Consider the following 16,231-nt stretch of genomic DNA (forward strand, 5'->3'; position numbering starts at 1 on the left):
CCTCTCGACCGCTCTCCACACTGTGCCAATGCCTGGGTCATTTTGCTGAGCAGCTGCCACTTCCCCCAGACTCAGTTCCGGCAACTGTTTAGTCCGCAGTGCGGTCAGGTCACAGTAAGCTAGGGGTATGGCGTCGTCAAAACCCCCCAAATGGTCCACGGCTCGTTCCAGCCTCCCTCTTCCCTCGGCCTTCACGGTGATAGCAAACTGACACATCGCCTTCACTCCAGGGGCAGGGACACTCTCCCACTCCTCATCCCTCTCCTGTTCCCCCGGCTCCCGACGAGACAAAGCATCCGCATCGACATTCTTGCTTCCGGGCCGGTACCTCAGGCTGAAATCATATACCGACAAGGCCACCAGCCACCGATGTCCTGTGGCATCCAGCTTTGCCGAAGTCAAAATATAAGTGAGCGGATTGTTATCCGTTCGCACCTCAAACTTGGCTCCGTACAGGTAATCGCCCAATTTGTCCACCACCGCCCACTTCAGCGCCAGGAACTCCAACTTGTGAGTGGGATAGTTTCTCTCCGATGGCGACAAGCTTCGGCTGACAAAGGCTACCGGCCTCAATGCTTTGCCATGCTCCTGGTACAGAACAGCCCCGAGACCCTCTTGACTGGCATCCGTGTGCAGCACATATGGCTTCTGAGGATCGGCAAAAGCCAACACCGGGGCCTGGGTCAGTGCCCTTTTCAAAGATCGGAATGCCTCTTCACATTGATCATCCCATCTCGAGCCAAAAGGTTCCGCCGGGTTCCAGTATCCTCCAGCGTCCTGCCTCTGGTCCCCCGTCCTTTTCTTTCCCACCGGGGGATAGCCACACAACAGCTGAGTCAACGGGTGACACACTTTGGCGTATCCTTTCACAAATCGCCAGTAATACCCACAGAACCCCAAAAATGAGCGCAGAGCGCCCACTTTCGGGGGTCTCGGCCAGGTGGTCACGACCTCTATCTTGGTTGGATCAGTAGCCACTCCCTCTCGCGAAATGATATGGCCAACATAGCTAACCAACGACTTGCAGAACTGGCATTTGTCCAGGGAAAGCTTCAACCCTTCTTCATTAAGCCGACCCAACACCTTCAACAGCCTCTCCTCATGTTCCTCCAAAGTCGATCCAAACACTATCAAATCGTCCAGGTACACCAGCACCTCTAACAGATTCATATCCCCCACAGTTCTCTCCATGAGCCTCTGGAAGGTGGCTGGGGCTCCCGATATGCCTTGGGGCATTCGTTCGAACTGAAAGAACCCCAGTGGGCAGATAAAAGCGGTCTTCTCTTTATCGCCCGCACTCATCAGGATCTGGTAATACCCACTTCTTAAATCCAGCACACTGAACCACTTCGCACCGCTCAGGCAGGCCAGCGCATCCTCGACTCTTGGGACAGTATATTGATCAGGGGCAGTTCGCCGATTCAACGTCCTGTAGTCAACACACATGCGCACTCGCCCATTCTTCTTCCGTGCCACCACTATTGGGGACGCATAAGGACTTCGGGACTCAGCTATGATTCCGGCCTCCTTCAACTTGCACAAGTGCTGCCGCACATCCTCAACATCTGCCAGAGCCAGCCGCCGGGATCTCTCTCGGAACGGGGTGTCCTCCGTCACCTGGATGGTGTGGCGAGTGTTTTTGGAGCAGCCAACATCAAACTCGCCCCGAGAAAAAACAGCTTCCATCTTCAGCATCTTCTCCACTAGCCTGTGTTTCCACTCCGGCGACACAGGGGAATCCCCGAAGTTAAAGACTTCAGCGGTCAGCTCCCTTCGATGCTCCGATCCCTCCCCGTTAGGGGTCCTCACTGGTGCGCTAGACATTACCGTCACCAGGAACAGATGTGCCAGCAGCATTCCCCTCTTAAAGGTGATTTCTCTTGCCATGGTGTTCCTGACACTTATAGCTATACGCCTCGCATGTACCACCCCTGGTCTCTGCACTTCGGGCCTCACCAGCGCCCCTGCCGGAAATCGTGTCTCCCCTTCAAGATCGTCCGGGGCGTCTACTAACAGGGCTTCGCCCGTTGGCACTCCTGGGAATCTGGGGGTCCCCATCACTAGTGCTACCTCCCCGGGTCGGATCACCTTGGGCCTCGCCTGCGTACACCACACGGTCCCGCGTTTACACTCCGGGTTGCAACCCCTTCTTCGAACACTGCTCGAAACACTGGATGCACCGAGAGGGTCTCCAGAAAGTCTTCCCCCGCTTTCTCCTTACAAGCTCCCAGGAGCCGTCGCACAACGGGGGTATTAGTCCCCACTAGGAGGGCAGCACCACCAGTTTCCACTGGGTCAGGACACACCAACACCAACGTCTCAATAGCTTCGGACACTCCCACATCGCCCTCTGAAAACTCCAATCTCACCGATAGGTACCCATCGTACTGGTAGTCACCTTCGCTCACATCCCAAATCTGCAGGGCGTCAAATGGGGTTACGGGCAAATGCTTTAGATATTGGTTGTAGAAAGACCGGTACAATAAGGTCACCTGCGATCCCGTATCCAGAACGGCTTTTGCGTAAACTCCCTCTATCCGTAGACCCACACTGGCACGGGGTCCTACCAGCCCATCTGGAATAGAGGCGTGGGCACCCAGTGGTCCCCTGGCTGATCTCTGGGAACGTGTTCCTCCAGAGGCTCCAGTCCGTTCCCTCACTAAGCCTCTCCTAAGTTTCCCGACACCTCCCCCTTCTTAGTCGTGGGGGGCTTGTCCTCCGCGGAACTCCTTGTCTCTCACAATCCCACCTAAAGTGTCCCTCCTCTCCACAGCTATAGCACACCCTCGGCCGCCCACAGTCCCGCCTGAAATGCCCCTCTTTCCCACAGTTAAAGCACACGCTGCCTCCCACCCCTCCTCTCCCAGGACGACTCCCACTCCCAAGCCACGGCACTGGTCGCCCCTAAGAGTGGGTACCTCCCCTGTCCCTCCCCTCCAGAGGAGATTCTCTACCCCTCAGTGGGTTGTCATTCCTCCACCCAGCCACCACTTTCTGTATCGCTGAGGATCGCTCCCGTAGGCCTTTTCCGCCCCAACGCTCTCTCTTCCTCCCGCACCTCTCTAATCAGTTGCCCGAACGATGGAGGGGGGCCTTTCCTATAAGCCTGCCGAATAGTCCACGCCACCTTGTCCTCCTCCAGAGAGCCACTGAATAACTGACATCCTCACGCTAGCCACGTCAGGCGCCTTCACTACCCCCCGGCACCGCAGCCCCGAGAGCATCGCCTCCATCCTAAATATGTACTCGGAGAGCTTTTCCCCTCTCCATTGTTCCAGGCGTTGGAACTCTGCTAAAAGCAGCCAGGGTTCCCCTGACAACCCAAACGCTCCCTCCAAAACTTCTATACATTCCTCCACTGAGGCCCCAGACTTTTCAGCTTTCAACTCCTGAACTGTTTTGGCTGCTAAACCCCTCAAACTTCCCACCAATCGCTGCCGCTTCTCCTCCTCCGAGCCTGGCCACTCCTCTAACATCAAGGACGTATGCTCGATCCAGGTCTCATAGTCCACCTCCCCGTCCGGAGTAGGCTTGGCTCCGGAGAACACCCCCAGCTTCAGCCGTGGCCTCTCGGCCACTCCCACCAGGGAGTTAAGTGCGGCTGCCAGCTCGGAGGCTTCCACCCTACCTGGGGAGCGGGGCCTAGTCATGACTCCCTCCTCCCTCTGCTAGTGCCTGCCACCTCTCCGGAGTTTTCCTCTAGCTCTAGCTCCTCCTCCGATGTCTCCTCAGCCTCATCCTCGGAGAGAGTGTGGAGCCCCCACAGCCCCTCCTCCCCCAGTACACTGACCGTAGCCAGCAGTTCCAACATCCTGACGTCAGCACTCGTACTAATCAACACCCAGCTAGACTCCATCTCTTTACCACACCGTCTAGCTACCAATTCTACCTGCCCCATACCCTTCACCAAACTTAACCCCCGCACTACCACGTCTCCCGAAACTCGAAAATCCACTCCGCTCACTACGCATGCGTACTGTACCGGTACACCTTCAAATCCGCACCAGCCAACAATTTTATCTCTCTCCATTTCTGCTCACTACCTGCGCAATTCCACAGCCCCCTGACAATCCAATCCCGGACGAGCCCCCACAAATGTAACACTTACCCAACAGGCTGGTATATGTCTAGGGGAAAAGGAGATCCAGCCACACACCAACCCACCTCCCGTACACGCAGGTGCTGTGAGAATCGCGTTTATGCCTCGCGCCCGCCAACAGTATCAAACTCACAACAAATACCGGTATGAAATACACTTTAAAGAGTTTACTAAGATTAAAAGAGTATTAGGCAATACTATATATATATATATATACAAGAAAAAAACAAAAGGCGCCAACTTATCAAAGTTCAGTCAGTTTAGTGCACTCGGTGGAGCTCATCCAGTGAACCATTCGACCCCTCGGTGGTCGTCCTCCCGACTTCCACTTCGGACTCCCCGGTGGTCATCCGAGCGCACGTCCTCCTTCCTCGGCGTCTCCCTCCGGACTCCCCTCACACCCCAAGCCCGCGCAACCCTTCCCCCAAGTTCCCAGCCTCACAAAACACAATAACATTTCCCATTGATTAACAAATGAATACAATTACCATATCAGCCATTCTAAAGCGAAACAACTGCGAGAGAAACTTTTAACAGACAAAGAAGCATTCCTACTCGTAACAAACCAAAGAAACCCTTTTTAGTAACATACACAGGACATTGTACATTATATTAATGGTAAGACTCTTGGTAGTGTGGAGGATCAGCGACATGCTTGGGGTCCGTGTCCATAGGACAGTCAAAGCTGCTGCACAGGTTGACAGTGTTGTTAAGAAGGCGTATGGTGTGTTAGCCTTCATTAACCGTGGGATTGAGTTCAAGAGTCGTGAGGTAATGTTAAGTCTATCTAAGACCTTAGTTACACACCACTTGGAGTACTGTGTTCAGTTCTGGTCACCTCACTACACCTCACCACATCCGGACACTATAGAGAGAGTGCAGAGGAGACTTACAAGAATGTTGCCTGAATTGGAGAGCATGCCTTATGAGAATAGGTTGAGTGAACTTGGTCTTTTCTCCTTGGAGCGACGAAGGATGAGAGGTGACTTGATAGAGGTGTATAAAACGATGAGAGGCATTGATCGTGTGGCCAGAGGCTTCTTCCCAAGAATGAAATCGCTAACATGAGGGGGCATAGTTTCCAGTTGCTTGAAAGTAGGTACAAGGGGGATGCTGGATGTCAGTTTTTCACACAGACAGAGGTAGGTGCATGGAATGCACTGCCAGCAAAGGTGGTAGAGGCGGATACAATAGGTCTTTTAGGGGACTCTTAGATAGGTACATGGAGCTTAGAAAAATAGAGGGCTATGTGGTAAGGAAATTCTAGGCAGTTCCTAGAGTAGTTACATGGTCGGCACAACACTGTGGGCCGAAGGGCCTGTAACGTGCTGTAGATTTCTATGTTTCTATGTTATGTTACTAACTCTCCAGCATCATTTTCCAATGTTCTGATATCCACTTGTCTCTCTTTTACTCTTTATATATCTGAAAAAACTTCTTGTATCCTTTTTTATATTAACGCCTAGCTTCCCTTCATATTTCATCTCTTCTCTTTTTATTGCTTTTCTGTTGCCTTCTGGTGATTCTTAAAAGCTTCTTAACCCTCTAATGTCCACTATTTTTGCTATATTATAATACCTTTTCTTTTGCTTTTATCCTGTCTTTGACTTCCCTTGTCAGCCACGATTGTCTCATCCTCCCTTTACCAACTGCATATATTAGCTAACTGTGTCATTGAGTATATTTAAAGCAGAGGCTGATAGATTCTTGATTGGTAAGGGTAGCAAAGCAAGAGGCAGCAGAATGAGATTGAGAGGGGAAATAATTCAGCCATGATCAAATGGCAGAGTATACTCAATTAGCTAAATGGCCTAATTCTGCTCCTATGTCGAATGGTCTTGATGTTACATCTGAGAAAAGTTTCACCTCTTTGATGGTTCAGAATCAGTGCTACAAGTGGAATCCCAGCATTCACTCCAATAAAGATTAGGCACTTTTTTGTTCAATGATGTGTAAATGCTTCTGCCATCAATGGCTCTCCCCTTTTAAAGCAAGTGAATAAAATTAGATGACATATTGTTGCTTACCTCGAAAACCTTTCTTCTGTTTTGATACCTGAAATACAAAAAAAAACCAAATTATTCACATTTTACTCTCAATGTATAAACCTTTAAAAACTATGAAAAACTCCTGTAGCAAAAAAATTAAAATATAAAATTAAAACTAAGTAATCTTTCAAAATAACACTACACAAAATTCATTTCAATGGCACACAAGCATGAAAATCTGTAAGATACAGTCATGAGGTCACTGAAAATGCATCATAGATATCTACTGGATTATATAGAATTGGACAGATTACTTGATATCAACATATCCATTGTGGACCGTAGCATGTAATGTATAGGCTTCCTTTAACCTTAAACAATTGAATGTGTTCAGAGACAGAAGGGACTCCCTACCAGTACTATTTAAAGAAATCAATCATTCTTTTAGATTAATTGCCAAGTAATTTCTTCGATAATTGCTATAATTCTAAAAGGAATTAACGTTCTAAGGTCACTTGGGGTTGCAGAAATCTACAGAAAACAAAAGGGATTAACCTACTTTCACCTCATCTTCATTTACCTACCAGATGCAAATGTCCTGAAGTGGTAAGAAATGGCACTTACAAATTGCCTATTGCTAATTCCCATCTTGACACGGGACATTCTTCATCATGTTGTGTGACACCACTATTGTGCTAGACTAACTCAAAATTGAGCATTGTATTCATGAAAGCTTCTAATTGCTCCAAACAAGAGACCCAGCCTTACCAAAGTGGATTGAAATCAATAATATGCTTAACCATTTTAATAACGAGGTGAAGAAGAAACTCAATAGGCTGAATCACCACGGACCCAGTCTGTTGTTGAGACTACAGTAATTCAAAGTACTACCCCACCCTGTTCCACAAGGATCAGTGCTAGGAGCTCTGCTGTTTAAGATATATGTAAATGATTTCAACAGAGATCTAGGTGGATTGATTAGTAAATTTGCATATTTGTGAGTTGTGGATAGTGAAGAAAGTTTGTTAGCAGATTCAGGATGACAACACGGAACTACAAGCTTACTTATCTAATGCTGGTGAATGAGTGGGAGGGCTACATGGAGTACATAGTTCAGACTAAGGAAGGGAAAGCACAACCTTATTCAAGGTGTGAAACGCCATCTTGACTGCCAATGACAAGACAGTATTTAGGATATTTTCACCCCATTTCAGATAAACAGAATTCTCAGTGCTGGGTGAGCAGCTGTGTTCTTTAATCAACTTCTAATCCACCTATTATTACACTCTGGATGATCAATGCCTTTCGAAATGATTGTGAATTCACCAATGTTTGGCTTGACTTCAAAGGTATTAATCACAACATACATTTTAAATTTTGCAGCATTTCTTTCCTGTTCTGCATAAGTCTTCACAGAAACTGCTCATTCCCATTTAAGGTGATGATTCAAAGTAAGTCAAAGCCTTCAGCTCCTCCATTAACACTAGCCCAAGACCAGAAAAGTAACAACCTCTTCCAGTGTTCTAATGGGTTAACTGATCTACCACCTTGTTTCTGTAACTCTTAATAACCCTGTTTAAATATTTTTTCTGAACGCAAATCTCACAATACATCTGACAAATTTAAGTTCATTATAGTAAACTAATCTGAGATAGAACAGTGAATGTGTAACTATAAGATTGTTGCAAAAACCCAGGATGCTTACTCATATCCTTGTTGCGTCCTTACCAGAATCAGAATTAGTATCCGGCTTAATATTACAGGCATATGTTGTGAAATCTGTTATGTGGCAGTGGTACAATGCAATACATAATAATAAAATCACTGAAATACAGGAAATATATATAAATAAAATAGTTTAATTAAATAAGCAGTCCAAAAAAAGTACTAAAGTAGTGTTCATGGGTTCAATGTCCATTCAGAAATCCAATGGCAGAGGGGAAGAAGTTGTTCCTGAATCATTGTGTATGTGCTTTCAGGATCCCGTAACTCCTCCCTGATGGCAGCAATGAGAAGGGGGCATGTCCTGAGTGATGAGGGCCCTTAATGATGGATGCCGCCTTTTTGAGGCATCGCTCCTTGAAGATGTCCTGGATGCTACACAGACCAGTGCCCATAAATGAGCTGAATTCACCAGTTTCTAGTTTCTTTCCCCACACCAGATGATGATGCAACCAGTTAGAATGTTCTCCACGGTAGGTCTAGAGAAATTTGCAAGCGTCTTTGGTGACATACCATACCTCTTCAAACTCCTAATGAAATTTAGCAGCTGTCATGCCTTCTTTGTAACTGCATCAATTTGTTAGGCCCAGGATAAATCCTCAGAGATATTGTCACCCAGGAACTTGTGTACTTAAATGAAAGAAGCATCAGGAACAAAAGTGACGAACTGAGAGCTTGGATACATACTTGAAATTATGATGTAGTGGCCATTACAGAGACTTGGCTGGCACCAGGGCAGGAATGGATTCTCTATATTCCTGGATTTCAATGTTTTAAAAGGGGAGGAGGGGTGGCATTACTGGTCAGGGATACTATTACAGCTATAGAAAAGGTGGGTAATGTAGCAGGATCTTCTTCTGAGTCAGTATGGGTGGGAAGTCAGGAACAGGAAGGGAGCAGTTACTTTATTGGGTGTATTCTATAGGCCCCCTGGTTGGAGCAGAGATACCGAGGAGCAGATTGGGTGACAGATTTTGGAAAGGTGCAAAAATAACACGGTTGTTATCATGGGTGACTTTAACTTCTCTAATATTGATTGGCACCTGATTAGTTCCAATGGTTTAGACGGGGCAGAGTTTGTTAAGTGTGTCCAGGACGGACTCCTTTCACAGTATGTTGACAAGCCAACTAAGGGGAATGTCATACTAAATCTAGTATTAGGTAATGAACTGATCACTCATCTCTCAATGGGTGAGCATCTGGGGGACAGTGATCACTGCTCCCTGGCCTGTAGCATTATTATGGAAAAGGATAGAATCAGAGAGGACAGGAAAATTTTTAATTGGGGAAGGGCAAATTATGAGGCTATAAGGCAAGAACTTGCGGCTGTGAATCGGGCTGATGTTTTTGCAGGGAAATTTACTATGGACATGTGGTTGATGTTTAGGGATCTCTTGAAGGATGTTAGGGACAAATTTGTCGCAGTGAGGAAGATAAAGAATGGTAGGGTGAAGGAACCATGGGTGACAAGTGAGGTGGAAAATCTAGTCAGGTGGAAGAAGGCAACATACATGAGGTTTAAGAGGCAGGATCAGATGGGTCTATTGAGGAATATAGGGTAGCAAGAAAGGAGCTTAAGAAGGGGCTGAGGAGAGCAAGAAGGAGGCATGAGAAGGCCTTGGCGAGTAGGGTAAAGGAAAACCCCAAAAGGCATTCTTCAATTATGTGAAGAACGAAAGGATGACAGGAGTGAAGGTAGAACCGATTAGAGAGAACGGTGTGAAGGTGTGCCTGGAGGCTGTGGAAGTGAGCGAGGTCCTCAATGAATACTTCTCTTCGGTAATCACCAATGAGAGGGAATTTGATGATGGTGAGGACAATATGAGTGAGGTTGATATTAGGGGAGAGGAGGTGTTGGAGTTGTTAAAGTACATTAGGACTGATGAGTCCCCAGGGCCTGACAGAATATTCCCCAGGCTGCTCCACAAGGCGAAGGAAGAGATTGCTGAGCCTCTGGTTAGGATTTTCATGTCCTCGTTGTCTACGGGAATGGTACCGGAGGATTTGAGGGAGGCGAATGTTGTCCCCTTATTCAAAGAAGGTAGTAGGGATAGTCCGGGTAATTATAGACCAGTGAGCCTTACGTCTGTGGTGGGAAAGCTGTTGGAAAAAATTCTTAGAGATAGGATCTATGGGCATTTACGGAATCATGGTCTGATCAGGGACAGTCAGCATGGCTTTGTGAAGGGCAGATCATGTCTAACAAGCTGATAGAGTTCTTTGGGAAGTGACCAGGCATATAGATGAAGGGTAGTGCAGTGGATGTGATCTACATGGATTTTAGTGAGACATTTGACAAGGTTCCACACGGTAGGCTTATTCAGAAAGTCAGAAGGCAGCTTGCCTGCAGAAAACAGAGGGTCATGCTGGAGAGAGTACATTTGGATTGGAGAGTTGTGACTAGTGGTGTCCAACAAGGATCAATTCTGGGCCCTCTGCTTTTCGTGATTTTTATTAGCAACGTGGATGTGGGGGTAGAAGGGTGGGTTGGCAAATTTGCAGATGACGCAAAGGTTGGTGGTGTTGTGGATAGTGTAGAGGATTGTCAAAGATTGCAGAAAGACATTGATAGGATGCAGAAGTGGGCTGAGAAGTACCAGATGGAGTTCAACCCAGAGAAGTGTGAGGTGGTAACTTTGGAAGGACAAACTCCAAGGCAGAGTACAAAGTAAATAGCAGGATACTTGGTAGTGTGGAGGAGCAGAGGGATCTGGGGGTACATGTCCACAGATGCCTGAAAGTTGCCTCACAGGTAGATAGGGTAGTTAAGAAAGCTTATGGGGAGTTAGCTTTCATAAGTCAAGAGATAGAGTTTAAAAGTCGCGAGGTAATGATGCAGCTCTATAAAACTCTGGTTAGGCCACACTTGGAGTACTGTGTCCAGTTCTGGTCGCCTCATTATAGGAAGGATGTGGAAGCATTGGAAAGGGTACAGAGGAGATTTACCAGGATGCTGCCTGATTTAGAGAGTATGGATTATGATCAGAGATTAAGGGAGCTAAGGCTTTACTCTTTGGAGAGAAGGAGCACGAGAGGAGACATGATAGAGGTATACAAGATCTTAAGAGGAATAGATAAAGTGGACAGCCAGCACCTCTTCCCCAGGGCAACACTGCTCAATACAAGAGGACATGGCTTTAAGGTAAGGGGTGTGAAATTCAAGGGGGATATTAGAGAAAGGTTTTTTACTCAGAGAGTGGTTGGTGCATGGAATGCACTGCCAGAGTCTGTGGTGGAGGCAGATAGACTCGTGAACTTTAAGAAACTACTAGACAGGTATATGGAGGAATTTAAGCTGGGGGGTTATGTGGGAAGCAGGGAAGCAGGGAAGCACAACATTGTGAGCCGAAGGGCCTGTACTGTGCTGTACTATTCTATGTTCTATGGAACTGCTCACTCTTCCAGTTCTGATCCACTGTGTCGTCCCTCGTCTTACCCTTTCTGAAGTCCACCATCAGTTTTTTGGTCTTATCAACACTGAGTGCCAGGTTGTTGCCGCGACAACACTCAACTAGCTGATATATCTCACTTCTGCATGCCCTCTCGCCACCATCTGAGATTCTGCCAACAATAATTGTGTTGTCAGCAAATTTATAGATGGCATCTGAGCTGTGCCCTAGCCACACAGCCATGTGTGTCAAGAGTAGAGCAGTGGGTTAAGCACACATCCCTGAGTGTGCCAGTGTTGATTATCAGCGAGGTGAAATTATTTCTGATCTGCACAGATAGTGGTCCTCCAGTGAGGAAGTCGAGGATCCAGTTGCAGAGGGAGGTACAAAGGCCTAGTCTGGTCAATGTATGACTCTATAGAATACCTCAACTATTCAAAGGTTTCAAAGGTACATTTAATGTCAGAGAAATGTTTACAATATACATCCCAAAATGCTTTTTCTTCACAACCATCCACGAAAACAGAGGAGTGCCCCAAAGAATGAATGATAGTTAAATGTTAGAACCCCAATGCCTCCCCAGCTACCCCCCACGAGTAAGCAGCAGCAAAACAATCCCCCCCTCCCCTACCAGCAAAAAAAAGCATTGGTGCGCCCCATCAAGCACTCAAGTGTGAAGCAAATCATCAATAAAGACACAGTCTTGCAGTACCCCAAAGACTACTTGCTCACCCGGTAATTCAACATACCCCAGGCTCTCTCTCTCCCTAATATGGGAAAAAGAGGTGACCTATTTCACTGCGAGAGGGGAGACATAACACACAACTCGCTGACTTGCAATGTTAAAAGTCCATTGCATCGCTTTTTCCAAGCTCTGTGCCTAAAGAACTTGGGTCTCTGGGCACACAGCCAGCAGCCAGCTTGCTGCTTTCGATCTTCCATCTCCCACGATGCACCAATTCCCTACAGAGGCACCGACCTTGTCTACCCGCCTCCAGAGTCAAAATATCCCAGAGCTCTGTAGGCAAGCGAAGCTTCTAGGTCATGTCCATGGTATATCAAATAACGGCCAGTCATGAGACCCCGAAAACGGGTCCCATTTCCGCTATTCAATTGTAAGATGAAGATAGCCACTGTTTTTGGGCCCTTGATATAGAAAGGTTTAGTAAATCTATAAAAATTAGTCATTGAAACTATTCCTACCAATACCTCCAAAATTCAGCCTTTCTACTACAAAGAGGGGCAAGGACAGAAGGTGAGAGGAAACACAACTACCTGCAGATTTCCTTCTACTTGGAAATGTATTGCCACTCCATTTCCTGACACTGCTTACCACCAAAATAGTGGGAGTGCCTCCATTGGAGAGACTGCAGTTGTTTAAGAAGGCACCATCGCCATCATCCTTCTCAAGGGCACTTAGGCATGGTCAATGAATGCTCTACTTCCAATGAAGCCCACGTGATGTGAATGAAAACATTTTTTTAAATTAAAACTAACACCAAAAGAAATCTAAAATTTATATTTCAATTCTATTTCGCAACACATTCTCAAGATAGTGCTATTGTTTCAACCCAAATGGAATGAGCATCACAAAACACAATCAAAATCAGGTATTTTATCACCAGCATGTGTCATGAAATTTGTTAACTTAACAGCAGCAGTTCAATACATAATATAGAAAAAAAAATAAACAATTACAGTATACTGAATAGATTAAAAATCGTACAAAAAACAAATAATATATATTAAAAAGTGAGGTAGTGTTCACGAGTTCAATGTCCTTTCAGGAATCGGATGGCAGAGGGGAAGAAGCTGTTCCTGAATCGCTGAGTGTGTGCCACAGTCCACAATCAGCATTTTCGTCTTACTGACATTGTGCAAGGATGTTGCTGTGACACCACTCCACTATCTCACTCCTGTATGCCCTCTCATCTCCATTTGAGATTCTACCAACAATGGTTGTATCATCAGCAAATTTATAGATGGTATTTGAGCTATGCCTAGTCACACAGTCACGAGTATACAGAAAGTAGAGCAGTGGTCTAAGCACACACTCCTGAGGTGCGCCAGTGTTGATCATCAGCAAGGAGGAGATAATATCACCAATCCACCAAATTATGGTCTTCCGGTTAGGAAATCGAGGATCCAATTGCAGAGGGAGGTACAGAGGCCTAGGTTCTGTAATTTCTCAATCAGGATTGTGGAAATGATGGTATTAAATGTTGAGCTATAAAAATGAACAGCAAGTCCCCCACTTACCATATCTGGTTAACTTCAAAACCAAACTTGTATAGGTACATCAGCAGCTCTTATTGCAAGGAGTCTTGAAACAGACGAGACCTGCCAAAAATCCAATTCTTGTACTGTATTGGCGTGAAAGATATCTACCAGCTCATCTGTTCAAAGGAAAACAAAAGAAAAATATTTGAGATGGTGATATTGTAAAACATAAAATACATGAAATAACATGAGTAAATTCAGAAGTCAAAAAACTGCAGATGCTGAATATCTGAGGGAAAAAAGCACGGATATGCAGGTGGTCAGGCAGCATCTCTGGAGAGTAACAGAGTCAATGCTTCAGATCAATTATTGTGAACAAACTGCCAGCCTGCACTGGTACAGCATTCATCTGAAGGGTCGTTGACCTGCAGTACACTGCTTCTCTTGACACATATGCTGCCTGGCTTGCTAAGGGACCTCCAGCAATTTTTATCTTTACTTAACCACAGAATCCTTGTTTACCTTATTTAGCTGTTAAACTTCAAACATAGTTTTAATACACTATTTTTAAAAAGGTTGATAAAAAGATGGCAACAGCAACAGTTACAGTATGTCACACTTGATATATTTATGTCACATATTGCAACTGCCCTAACTACTCATATTTATCACATGATCTTAGGAGTGTGAAGCCAAGCTTTATTTGCCACCACATTACTTAATATCCAATCTTCAGAAATGTAACAAATATTCTAATGTCTCAACATTATTCAGACTGAAAGACTGTATTTCCCTTTAGTTCAATGCTACTTGGAAATACAGTGGGTTCCCATTAATTAGGCATTGGTTATTCAGCTCAGCAGCTTATTTAGGACAATCCTTAAAAGAACAAAAACTAATTGAGGATATAGCCTGGATTCCCTTTGTTTACTATGCTGATTAATTGGGACAGGTAACTGTTGCTGAATGGTTTCTAACTAGCCTCAGTCTCTTGTACTTGCATGGCCATTGGACACTACATCATGCTTACAGCAAACAGCTTTTAAATTGCAGCAGTTGCCCATGTTTGTATTCAAAAAGTAGTGATATTTGTCACTGACAGCTGTCGAGAAATAAGCAGCAAAACAATTCAGAACAGTTTTGGTCACTGCATTTTTAAGCATTCAGGCATGCTCCCATGAGATGTCAGAAGTAGCCTGGAGTGAAAATGAAACAATTTCACGCAAACCAGTTGGAAACTACGAAGAACTTGAAGCAAAATATCTTGAATGTTACAATGAAAATGAAGATTTGGATGGTGCAATCATAGAAAGCATTATATGAAAGCAGTCCATTATCTGCACCAGGTGTCTGTGCTGATTTTGTTCTTTTACAGTACAAATACACTCACCATTTCAATAATCCCCTATCTCTATCTTCCACATATTGCTTGGGTCTTGTCTCTGGCAGTTGCTGCTGGGCTGAACAGCAATGAGCCAGAAAAAAAAGGATTTGGTTAAGCTCTTCTCCAGAAACGTGTGCAGTAAATGGCTACTGCCCCCACCCCTACCAATGTCACAGTGAGGGCATGTTTCACCACAGATGAATCCTTTTTCAAATCATCCACAAAAGAAAGGCTGCATCCCAAAGCAGGTAAATGATCCCAAATTATGGACCATTGACGAGTTCTCCTGGCTGATATTGATACTCAGCCAACATCACCCCAGCAACTAGTAAGTACTTTGACCCAAGGAACCCACTGGATCGAGCAGCATCTTTGAGGGGGAAAGGAATTATAGTCATTTGGGGTTGGAACTTTGCATCAAGACAGGGCAATAAAGAGGGGTTGGGCTTGGTGCTTGGAGCTGAGATAAGACTTGCTCTCCTTCTAATCCACTTCTGGTTCTCTTTCCCATACACCCACAAGAGACACCCACCACCCACTTTCATTCCCCTTTCACCCTCCTGGTTTCATCCACCTACTACCTTCCCTGCACCATCCACTCCCTCATCTAGTTCCTTTATCTTCCCCCCCCCCCATAGATTCCATATCATGGACACCTGCCTGTCCCCAACTCCACCTCTCCCCTCCCCCCCGCCAGTCTCCATCACCCCTCCTGTCCATTGCATTAAACCTGTTCCAATGACTCCCCATCCCCCACACATACTGCTCGAGTTCCTCCAGACTGTGTGTTGCTGAAGATTGCAGTCACTTGTGTCATCAACACCAAGCTCTCTGCTCAAGGGGCCGTTGATGGGAGCTTGCTGTGCACGGTACAGCTGCAACACCACTTCACCGGCAGCAGAGCGGGTTTGGTTAGGTGGCTACCTAAATGCAGGTTGACGGTCCATCAGCACATGAAGCCGAGGACAGATGGAGTATTACAGCGGGTCTTCTCTCTCAGCCCACTCCCTCCCCGCAGCGCAGTAACTGCATTACCTGAATCAGCAGGTGGCGTGGGCCCCGTTACTAACCCTCCCCTGGCAACGTGAGTACTTCCGGGGCAGCTTCCCCCCTTCGCTCGTTCGTTGCCAATTACGCATGCGTCCCTCTGAGCCCGGTCAAATAGTTATGCATCAGACTCTGCGAGTCAGCATGTGACGCGATGTTACCACGGCGACGGTGACGTTACTACCCCTCGTACGCCTGTCATTGTAGTTGCAGTTTAGTTGTTTTCAAATCAAGCCCATAAATACTGAAAGAGAATTGAAAACACTCAGTGAATCAGGCAGCATCTATGTGTTCACGAAATGTTACTTTATTTCTCCACAGTTACTGGCTGGTCTGCTAAGCATCACCAACATTATCTCTTTCTGCAATGGAATAACAACTT

At 46.0% G+C, this 16,231-nt stretch overlaps 1 protein-coding gene across 9 annotated transcripts in view; it reads right to left on the bottom strand.

Annotated features, from left to right (window-relative positions):
* The window catches only part of LOC140714956 (fas-binding factor 1 homolog), a 156,804-nt gene extending 140,873 nt beyond the window's left edge, over nt 1–15,931 (bottom strand). For 8 of the 9 annotated variants that reach the window (XR_012096038.1, XR_012096037.1, XM_073026650.1 and 5 more), the window contains exons 1-3: nt 15,838–15,931; nt 13,458–13,594; nt 6,127–6,154 (exon numbers count right to left, since the gene is read on the bottom strand). Coding sequence is in view for 4 of the 9 variants with exons in the window: in XM_073026650.1 (XP_072882751.1) it covers nt 6,127–6,154; nt 13,458–13,460 (31 nt within the window). In the remaining 5 variants the exon portion in view is untranslated. Of the gene's footprint in view, nt 1–6,126; nt 6,155–13,457; nt 13,595–14,808; nt 14,879–15,837 lie in introns of those variants that run through there. The other variant, XM_073026649.1, reaches the window with a different exon arrangement.
* Between the last annotated feature and the right edge of the window lie 300 nt (nt 15,932–16,231).

Source organism: Hemitrygon akajei, chromosome 22, assembly GCF_048418815.1.
Source record: "Hemitrygon akajei chromosome 22, sHemAka1.3, whole genome shotgun sequence".
In the NCBI taxonomy this organism is placed as follows: domain Eukaryota; kingdom Metazoa; phylum Chordata; class Chondrichthyes; order Myliobatiformes; family Dasyatidae; genus Hemitrygon; species Hemitrygon akajei.